The sequence below is a fragment of the Neoarius graeffei genome, chromosome 15 (assembly GCF_027579695.1).
Source record: "Neoarius graeffei isolate fNeoGra1 chromosome 15, fNeoGra1.pri, whole genome shotgun sequence".
Taxonomy (NCBI): domain Eukaryota; kingdom Metazoa; phylum Chordata; class Actinopteri; order Siluriformes; family Ariidae; genus Neoarius; species Neoarius graeffei.
In genome coordinates this window covers 3,108,584-3,119,541 of record NC_083583.1, presented here as the reverse complement: position 1 = coordinate 3,119,541, position 10,958 = coordinate 3,108,584, and the positions used below count along the sequence as shown (strand labels likewise).

At 41.5% G+C, this 10,958-nt stretch overlaps 1 protein-coding gene across 1 annotated transcript in view; it reads right to left on the bottom strand.

The window, feature by feature from the left end:
* Window positions 1-5,946, bottom strand: part of gnao1b (guanine nucleotide binding protein (G protein), alpha activating activity polypeptide O, b) — a 24,306-nt gene extending 18,360 nt beyond the window's left edge. Inside the window, exons 1-2 of the mRNA XM_060940757.1 lie at window positions 5,595-5,946; window positions 5,451-5,493 (exon numbers count right to left, since the gene is read on the bottom strand). Of these exons, the coding sequence (XP_060796740.1) occupies window positions 5,451-5,493; window positions 5,595-5,712 (161 nt within the window). The 5' untranslated portion in view covers window positions 5,713-5,946. The remainder of the gene's footprint in view (window positions 1-5,450; window positions 5,494-5,594) is intronic.
* Between the last annotated feature and the right edge of the window lie 5,012 nt (window positions 5,947-10,958).

Sequence of the window (10,958 nt, the reverse complement as noted above, 5' to 3'; positions counted from 1 at the left end):
GGTATATGCCACACTTGATGTTGACTTGGGCAATGGGTTTTGAGTTGGCCTCTAGGGTTGTCTTCCACATTTCCATTGAGTTCTGTATGAAGGTCCTTAGGTTCCTGTTGATCTTATACAGTTCCAGACATTCCAGTATCCATGTGTGTGGCATTGAGTCGTAGGCTTTCTTGTAGTCAATCCAGGCAGTGCACAGGTTGGTCTGTCTCTTCTTACAGTCTCGGGCGACTGTTCTATCGGCCAGTAGCTGGTGCTTGGCTCCTCTGGTGTTACTGCCAATTCCTTTCTGTGCCTCGCTCATGTATTGAGCCACATGCTTACTCATTTTTGCCGCAATGATGCCTGACAGGGCCTTCCATGTTGTGCAGAGACAGGTAATTGGCCGGTAGTTGGATGGGATGGGTCCCTTCTGGGGGTCCTTCATGATTAGGACTGTCCTGCCTTGGGTTAGCCATTCTGGGTGGGTTCCATCCCTCAGCAGCTGGTTCATCTGTGCTGCTAGGCGTTCATGGAGTGCAGTTAGCTTCTTCAGCCAGTACGTATGGATCATATCGGGGCCTGGTGCTGTCCAGCTCTTCATCTTTGACACTCTTTCTTGGACGTCTGCCATTGAGATGGTTACTGGTTCTTGTTCTGGGAGGTTGCTGTGGTCAGCTCTTAGGTCCACTAACCATTGGGCATCGGTGTTGTGTGATGCCTTTCTTTCCCATATGTCTTTCCAGTATTTTTCCACCTCAGCTCTTGGTGGGTCTGACCGGTTGTTGTTCCCCTGCCATTGAGAGTACACCTTGGCTGGTTCAGTGGAGAACAGCTTGTTTATTCTCCTGGCCTCTCCTTCCTTGGTGTATCTCCTCAACCGGGTGGCCAGAGCTGTTAGTCGCTGTTTGGCAGTTTCGAGTGCCTCTGGTATGGAGAGTGAGTTGTACTTCCTGGGCCCCCCTTTATTCACCATGTTCCCTTTCTGTAGTTCAGCTAGCTGGCTAACTTCTCTCCTTGCTGCCTTTATCTTGGCCTCTAATCGTCTCTTCCATGGTGTCTTCCTGGCTCCCCCTTGCCGTAGCATCGTTGTTGTATTTCATTAATCTCTAGTTGTGATAGCAGATTTCGATTATGGATGTTGGAACACTGGGCTGTTTCTTTGTTAGCCTTGATTGTGGGTTTCGAAGTATCCAATGGTCCCACATTCTCTGCATGTATCCCCTCTCTCTGGGATTGCTTGTATAGTAGCATTTCAGCAAATCCGTATTTTCTGTCCTCGTCCATCGATGTCTTGTTCCAATAGCCCATTTCTCATCAGTTTGCCCTGGTTCCCTAGCAACTGACGCAGACCTTGTTGACCCGGGCGACGTCTGAGCCGGTATGACTCTATCAGTTATGTTTTCACTCATTCCTGAGGTAGGCTGATATATCATGAGGGGTTTTGCCTAAGGACCCTTACTGGATGATGTTTTGCCCCGACCGGGATTCGAACCCCGATCTCCTGCGTCGTAGTCAGTGAGCATTACCACTGTACTATCCAGCTGATATATATATATATATATATGAATGAGAGAGAATATACAGTATATATTATACAGTTAGGACCATAAATATTTGGACAGAGACAACATTTTTCTAATTTTGGTTCTGTACATTACCACAATGACTTTTGAACAAAACAATTCAGATGCAATTGAAGTTCAGACTTTCAGCTTTAATTCAGTGGGTTGAACAAAATGATTGCATAAAAATGTGAGGAACTAAAGCATTTTTTAAACACAATCCCTTCATTTCAGGGGCTCAAAAGTAATTGGACAAATTAAATAATTGTAAATAAAATGTTCATTTCTAATACTTGGTTGAAAACCCTTTGTTGGCAATGACTGCCTGAAGTCTTGAACTCATGGACATCACCAGACGCTGTGTTTCCTCCTTTTTAATGCTCTGCCAGGCCTTTACTGCAGCGGTTTTCAGTTGCTGTTTGTTTGTGGGCCTTTCTGTCTGAAGTTTAGTCTTTAACAAGTGAAATGCATGCTCAATTGGGTTGAGATCAGGTGACTGACTTGGCCATTCAAGAACATTCCACTTCTTTGCTTTAATAAACTCCTGGGTTGCTTTGGCTTTATGTTTTGGGTCATTGTCCATCTGTATTATGAAATGCCGACCAATCATTTTGGCTGCATTTGGCTGGATTTGAGCACACAGTATGTCTCTGAATACCTCAGAATTCATCCGGCTGCTTCTGTCCTGTGTCACATCATCAATAAACACTAGTGACCCAGTGCCACTGGCAGCCATGCATGCCCAAGCCATCACACTGCCTCCGCCGTGTTTTACAGATGATGTGGTATGCTTTGGATCATGAGCTGTACCACGCCTTCGCCATACTTTTTCTTTCCATCATTCTGGTAGAGGTTGATCTTGGTTTCATCTGTCCAAAGAATGTTCTTCCAAAACTGTGCTGGCTTTTTTAGATGTTTTTTAGCAAAGTCCAATCTAGACTTTTTATTCTTGAGGCTTATGAGTGGCTTGCACCGTGCAGTGAACCCTCTGTATTTACTTTCATGCAGTCTTCTCTTTATGGTAGATTTGGATATTGATATGCCTACCTCCTGGAGAGTGTTGTTCACTTGGTTGGCTGTTGTGAAGGGGTTTCTCTTCACCATGGAAATTATTCTGCAATCATCCACCACTGTTGTCTTCTGTGGGTGTCCAGGTCTTTTTGCATTGATGAGTTCACCAGTGCTTTCTTTCTTTCTCAGGATGTACCAAACTGTAGATTTTGCCACTCCTAATATTGTAGCAATTTCTCGGATGGGTTTTTTCTGTTTTCGCAGCTTAAGGATGGCTTGTTTCACCTGCATGGAGAGCTCCTTTGACCGCATGTTTTCTTCACAGCAAAATCTTCCAAATGCAAGCACCACACCTCAAATCAACTCCAGGCCTTTTATCTGCTTAATTGAGAATGACATAACGAAGGAATTGCCCACACCTGCCCATGAAATAGCCTTTGAGTCAACTGTCCAATTACTTTTGGTCCCTTTAAAAACAGGGTGGCACATGTTAAGGAGCTGAAACTCCTAAACCCTTCATCCAATTTTAATGTGGATACCCTCAAATGAAAGCTGAAAGTCTGGACTTTATGTCCATGTCCATTATATAACTATAACTTGAATATGTTTCAGTAAACAGGTAAAAAAAAAAAAAAATTGTTTCAGTGTCCAAATATATATGGACCTAACTGTATACACACACACACACACACACACACACACTATACTGCTGGACTTGGCACAGCTCCTCACCTGAGCTGATTTCGCACAAGAAAAATGCACTTAATTTCAAGGTAAGAATTGAGTGTAACTAAGAAACACCTCTCTTTCGACAAACTCCGCCCCTCATGTGTAACTCTGATGTAACTTCTGAACAGCGCTTAGGTTACATCTGCGCTCTGAATAACAACCTGCGCAATTTCAGTATTAAATCCTCACTGTGTGTAAGAGACAGACAGAAGGCATGGAGGTGGTGAAGGTAATAATGATGTGGAAATCATTAATCAGTTATTTTATCTCCATTTCAGAAACTCAGTTAAATCTGTTGTATCATGGTAACAGTCAAAACATGAACAGCTTCCATTTTGGGACTTTAAATGTTGTGAATTTGGATTTAGTGGATTTTCAAGATGGTCATGTGGTGCGTTTGTGGGTTTGATGGTTTGACATCAAAAATCTGTTTAGTTTGTGCTCAACAAACCTGCAGGGATCAGACTGGAAAATCTATCCATTAAGATAAACACAAACTCACACAGTCTCACACCGAGAGATTAATGCATCCACTGACCCTTTCTGCTTCTCACACACACACACACACACACCCTTGGGAGCAATTGGGGATTCAGTGCCTGCTGGTCTAGGGAATCAAACCAGCAACCCTTTGGGCCCAAGGCTACTTCTCTAACCTTTAGACCACTGACTGCCCCTTCGTTCTTTACAGTGTGACCAATCTGCCCACTTATTCACAATGAAAGTTTGAACAGAAACATTTCTCTCTTTCTTTGAACGTGGGAAATTTCAGCTATGTGCACATTTCTTCTCTAAAGAGGTGAAGCCTGTTTTAGGAAGAGAAGTTTTCAGTTCTGGACCTTGTTTTCATTTTGTGTAACTTCTTGTTTCTATTTGGCCTTGAAATAAAGTGTTTATCCGAGATTACAAAAAAAAAAAAAGTCAAAAGAATAGGTGCAAACTTGCAGTCAGTTGATAGCCCGTGGCAAAAAAACAAACAAACCAAAAACCCACAACTCAATAAAATGCAAGACAATAAAATATTTCTTTAAATATAACTTTAGCATTAATAGATATGAAGTACATAAAGGTTCCATTAATGAATCAGAAAGATATAAATATTATACAATTCACTCAAAAAAACGTAGGCTATCCGAGCGGTACAGCCATGTTAATGGAAATGGTAATATGTGTGTGTGTTAATGGTACCACTGCACCAATGACAAGCAAAACTACACTTAAGTACCCTTAATTCTACAGAGTGTCCATGCTTCAAGGGTTCCTTAAAGAATAATTAGATTTTAAAAATTCTAGTATTTTCTGATAAGGAAACGCTGTTGTACACTTTTTTATAGAACCTGTAAAGATTTTCAGAGGAACAACAGAAGAACCCTTAATGTTTCTAAATGTTGTACTCTTTCAGAAAGGTACCAGACCATACACTCAGCACTGTCATGCTGTGATACCTTTAAAATAATCGAAGTTACTTAACTGGAAAAACACTTCACTCTAAAAGCTAGTTACACACACCCACACCTTTCCAGGTAAAACACACCAAAGGTAGAAATGAAGAACACGCCACACCACAGCGACAAGGAAAACATACAGTTTCAGAAAATTAAGGGTACTAAACTGTACCACTGTTCATCTCTGGAGTGGTACCCTTATCTTTGGTACCTTTAATACAAAAATGTAAACTATAGTGTACTTTTAAATATGACTTCGATATTGTAAAACATTAAAGGGACAATACATCCACATTTCTGTGTACAAGAAACACCACTCCAGTGACAAGCAGGGGTTCAGTTTAGTCCCCTTTTCTCTAAAAAGTGTGATATGTGGATGTTGTTATAAAAAAGGACACTTTATCGTGAAAAATCAAAAACATCACATCACATCACATCACATTTTGCCTGCAGAGAGACAGAGGAAATATCTATAAAGAAAAACAGTAAAATCCTCTCTCTTTCTCTCTCTCTCTCTTTCTTTTGTGATGTAAAAAGGGAAAGCTGTCCTCCAGCCAGTGGTGCTGGGTCTAACCCTCTCCAGCTTCAGAACCCACAAACACCAGACAGAGCAGAACACAGAACAGGTTCTGTTTGATTCTGAACCACAAGGTTGCACGTAGAGGAAAAAAAAGCTATCTAAAAACAAACAAACAAACAAACAAACAAACAAAAACAGACTTACTTCATCTGTTTAACAATAGTGCTCTTCCCAGACTCTCCTCCACCTGCAAACACACACACACTTACAACCAACCCGGTAATAAATACTATTCCGGTAAACAAACAAACAAACAAACAAACCCATGTTGTTGTTGTTTTCACTCACCGAGCAGCAGCAGTTTCACTACTTTCGCCTCGGTGATCCCGTCCTCCTTCAGGTTCTTCTCGATGGCTTTGCTCCGGTCCAGAGCCTCGCGCTCCTCCGCGCTTAACGAGCATCCCATCGCGGGGAGAGAGAGAGAGAGAGAGAGAGAGAGAGAGAGAGCCGAACCCGCGCTCCGCGGGAAAGTGGAGAAAAGAAAAGAAAAGAAAGAAATTCCTTAAATCATCCACACGGAAAAGTAATAATAAAATCCGCGCGAGCTGCAGAAGGTTCTGTGGCCGCTTTTCTGACGGTGCCGCGCGCGCGCTCCCGGGATCACAGTCGCCGTTGACTGGGCGGCAGCGCGAGCTCCTCTCCTCCTCCTCCTCCTCTCATCCTGCCGCCGGGCTGCTGCTGCGCGAGAGGCAAACCTCCCCGGTGCTGACGTCAGAGCAGGCGCGAGGCTTCTCCGCGCGCTCGGCCTTGTGAGCGATGCGCGTGCACGAACGCGATTTTTGACGCATCTAATTAAAGCCGTTTAAAAAAAAAATGTCACTTGCGTGTTATGACGTCATAAACACCCATCATGATTTCCTTCCAACACCCGTGACAGCATTCACAACCGGAAATGAAAACCGCGCGCGGATGTGATAACATGGTGCAGTTTGTCTGTAAGGAGACGTTTATTCCACACTCGCTTCACGAAATGTTCAGCACCCAGGAGCTTACCAACCTGTTCCATCCACATGGAACTATACACAGATCAAAAATAACTGTCTGTACACGGATTCAGCCAAATAATCCACGTTGTCATGGTAACTAATTTATTTACTCCATTTTGCTGTCATCCTGAACCTCACGCCATCATAAAGATTTAATTCCAATAACGACAAAAACAAAACGTTCTTCATGAGTCCGAAATCACGTGAATCATCTTTACACACACTTACATACAGCCAGGGTCATAAGTATTTGGACAGTGACAGTCTCTCTCTCTCTCTCTCCCATTAAGTTCTCTCTGTACACCACCACAATGGATTTGAAAAGAAGCCATCATAATGTGACCTAAGCTTTAACTCAAGGTGTTTAGGAATCATAACCATTTTTACATCGTCCTTCCATTTTCACAGGCTCAAAAGTAATTGGACAAACAAACAATTACAAATGTAAGCATCATTTTTAAGACTCAGATGCAAATTACATTACATTACAGGCATTTAGCAGATGCTCTTATCCAGAGCAATGTCCAATGAGGGAACAGTATGGGGTTAAGTTCCTTATTCAAGGGCGCTTCAGCCATGGATTATCTTGCTGGTCCAGGGAATCAAACCAGCAATATTTTGGTCCCAAAACTGCTTCCCTAACCTATAGGCCATGGAGTTCCACAAATCCTTATGAACTGTCAAATCTTCAGCGAGTTTCTTCCACTGATGATTTGGTACACTTTGGATCATGAGCCCTTCCTTTCTTTCAACATACTCTTCTCTTCCCATCATCTGCTACAAGTTAATCTTCATTTCATTTGTCCAAAGAATCCTGCTCCAGAACTGAGTACTTTTTCTAACAAAGTCTAACCTGGTCTTTCTCTTCTTGAGTGCTACCAGTGGTTTGCATCTTGAGGTAAACCCTCTGTGTTTACATTCATGAAGGCGTCTCTTGATTGTAGACTTTGACAATGATCCCAGACTGATCTTGAATTGGCTTGATGAATATGTTTTTCTTCACCAAGGAAAGAATTCTATGATCATCCACGTTAGTTGTTTTCCGTGGTGTTCCAGCCCTTTCGGTGTTGCTGAGTTCACCAGTGCATTCCTTCTCTTTATGAATGTACAAATTGTTGACTTGGCTGCTCCTAAAGTCTCTCTCTCTCTCTCTCTCTCTCTCTCTGATGGATCTGCTTTGCTTTGTTTTTGCAGCTGAATGATGGCCTCCTTCGTTTGCATCGACACCTCTTTGGACTGCACATACAGAGTTCCCATGAACAGCTACCAAATGCAAATTCAACACTTGGAATCAACTCCAGAACTTTTATCTCTTAATATGTCATAAAATAACGAGGAAACAGGCCACGACCGGCCATAAAACTGCTCATCAGTCTCGTCAATTGTCCATTTACTTTTGAGCCTGTGAAAATGGAGGCATGATGAAAAAAATGGCTGTAATTTCTAATCAGTTAATGTGATTTTTTTAAGTACATTGAATTAAAGCTGAAATTCTCCACTTCAATCACACCTTGATGGCTTCATTTCAGATCCACTGTGGAGGTGAACAGAGACAACACTAGGGAAATTGCATCACCGTCCAAATACTTATGGATCTGACTGTATATATGAATCAGTGTGTGGAAATACAGCAGAAACTGTCACTGATATCATGGGCCTGAATATCAACAGCACAGTCACAGAGTCTTTGAAGTTAGATAATCCTCAGGATCTACAACAACACACACACAGAGTCATATTTACAGATTATTTCACAGAGATAAGAGCCATATCAGATGAACGACCTGCTTAACATGCTTTTATCGTTATTACCGATGACCTTTCTGATGCTCTGTGACATCACCAACATCAAATGATCATTACACAATCATACACACCATCAGTGCAGTGTGTGTTAGTGAAGAAAGTGTGATGTGTACACAATGCTGAGTTACACACTAGACAAATTAACAGCTTTCAGATATTCTTAAAGTGCCATTCCACCATTGGATGTATTCTTTGGCATAAAATACAATATATTTTATGACAGCATGACTAGACAGAGAAATCTTTTAGCTTCAAAATGATATATCAAACATAATTTTTTGACAGCGACAAGTATATTAATTTTGCAACCAAAGTCACCTACCCTTTTAATTTCCGCGCAGTAGTGAAACGTGATGTCATCGGCAGGTTCCCCTTCTTGTGTACCACGTGTCGGTCTATTTTTAGACCAGGAAACCCCCAAAGTGAGAGAGTCATTTCTCCTCGTATATGGGGGCCAAAAAAATTGTGAAAAATTTTGAGTTAATCTTTCAGTTAGCTAGATTTATTGGTATTGGCTAGATTTATTGGTATTATTTTTATCGTGTTCTATCCGCCATTGCTGATAATATGTGCCACGTCACATGTCACGTGGTACACAAGAAGGGGAACCTGCTGATGACATCATGCGCGGAAATTAAAAGGGTAGGTGACTTTGGTCGCAAAATTAATATACTTGTCGTTGTCAAAAAATTATGTTTGATATATCATTTTGAAGCTAAAAGATTTCTCTATCTAGTGATACCATTTATATATGCTGTCAAAATATATTGTATTTTATGCCAAAGAATACATCCAATGGTGGAATGGCACTTTAAAGTATCCTAAAAAAAGTTTACAAAATGCTGAATTTCAGTGTATTTACTGATGGCTTTAAGAATTTTTATAGCATAACTCTAAGTAACTTTCCATGACTTCTTAAAGATAACAAAATGCTGTTTAAAAGAACATTTAAGATGACAAAGTTATTAAATGTAACATTTAAATGGAATTAAAGTCACTACTACTTTTAAGAATACCAATAAAGTGTCTTAAAGTTATGAGTATATTTAATTAATTTAAAAAGTTCAGTAAAGAAAACTTAAATACACGGCCAAATATAATGGTTGGTCTTAAAGGTAAGTTAAATACACTACTGAATTTAAGGTTCCTTTAAGGTTTAGATTAAATGCAATTAAATTCACATTTTCACCTCATGGTACAGCACTGACATCTTTATTTCCAATCACTGCCAAACAAAACCCAAAAAATAAACTCCTTTATACTGACAGATAATATCCATATATGACACGTTCAAGTGTTTGAGTGTTCACTTGTTCATATTTGTACCTGTATACTGTGTACAGATTGTTTTTCTTCTAAAATAAAATGTCCCTGGATGCTGATTCTCTCCGAGGTTCAAATATTGTGCTCTGAGTACAAATTACATGAGAGAATCTGAGATTGGGATGCATTTTACACACCACATGGCTTACCGAGGCTGAGATCTAGTGGATATATTGCTTCTAAATGATTGTAAACAACCCTAAAGATGCTGAGTGTCAAGCGTTTGGGTGTAAAAACAAGCCCCATCATTGCAAAAGGAAATAGTTTTCTTTCCTCCCCAATCCTACAAAGGATGTGACTTTTACAAGCAGTGAAATGGCTGCGTTTCGTCGGTACTGGTCACACTGTGGACAAATTTCATTTCAGCAGGCACAAGGTGGTTTATGAGGACCACTTCATGGCGGAAAAGTTTACAGAAATGGGACGAACGGAAAAGCGGTGAGGTGAGCGATAATTCAGACTCTTCCAGAGCCATAATGCAATCAGTCACATGCGCCTGGCCAAGCTTACACACATCAGATATCTAAATCCCAGACATGGCAGCCCTGTCAGTAACGGCACCGCTTAGAAATGCTCCATCGCTCACTACTTGCAGTGTTCTTTTCAAAAAAATTTAATTTTCCTTGTATTTTTACGTGACATACTTTTGTTTTTTATGCACTGAAAAAAGTGATATTTTTACACAGAAAGAATCGTGTTTGTGCTGTGACGACAGGATTATTTACGAGTATCTGTATCAGTACTGTGTATGCTTTATCTTGCCGAGTGAGATTTAAACTTCATAAAAGTGAAGTCTGTTGATTCGTGGATTTTGTTGCCAGTAAAAATCACATGATTACAGAAAATTTCTGATTAGATTTTTTTAATTAGAAGCCTTGATTAGATGGCTCTGTGTCACCGAGGTAAATGGTGTACTAGTGCATAAGCTACGTCACAAGCAACTATCCGGTTTCAGTGCAAATTTCAGTGCATGTTCTGTGTTGTATCAAGTACTGCATGGACATTGTCACAATGGACAAATGCATCTGGGTCTATCCCAATCAGAAGCCCTGGATGACCAGGGAGGTCCAGCAGCTGCTGAAGGAAAGGGAGATCGCCTTCAGGATTGGTGATACGGCTCTCTTCAGCGCAGCTCATGCCAACTTGAAAAGAGGCATCTGGAAGGCCAAGTCAGACTATAGGAGGAGGATCGAGGGCCAATTGGACAGCAACAGCAGCCTGCAGGTGTGGCAGGGAGTCCAACACCTCATCAACTACAGGACCAACGTCGGAACGGCTGATGGGGACGCTTCACTGGTGGAGGAGCTGAACATCTTCTTCGCCCGCTTTGAGGAGGAACCACCAGAGGCAGTCATACCAGACACAGTGGCCCACGGCAACTTCACCCTCACAGTAGAGGAGGGTGAGGTGAGGTGTACACTGCAAGCTGTCAACCCAAGGAAGGCCGCTGGACCTGATGGCATCTCTGGATGCGTTCTGAAGGACTGTGCGGGCCAGCTGGCTGGGGTCCTCACCAGGATCTACAACCGGTCCCTGT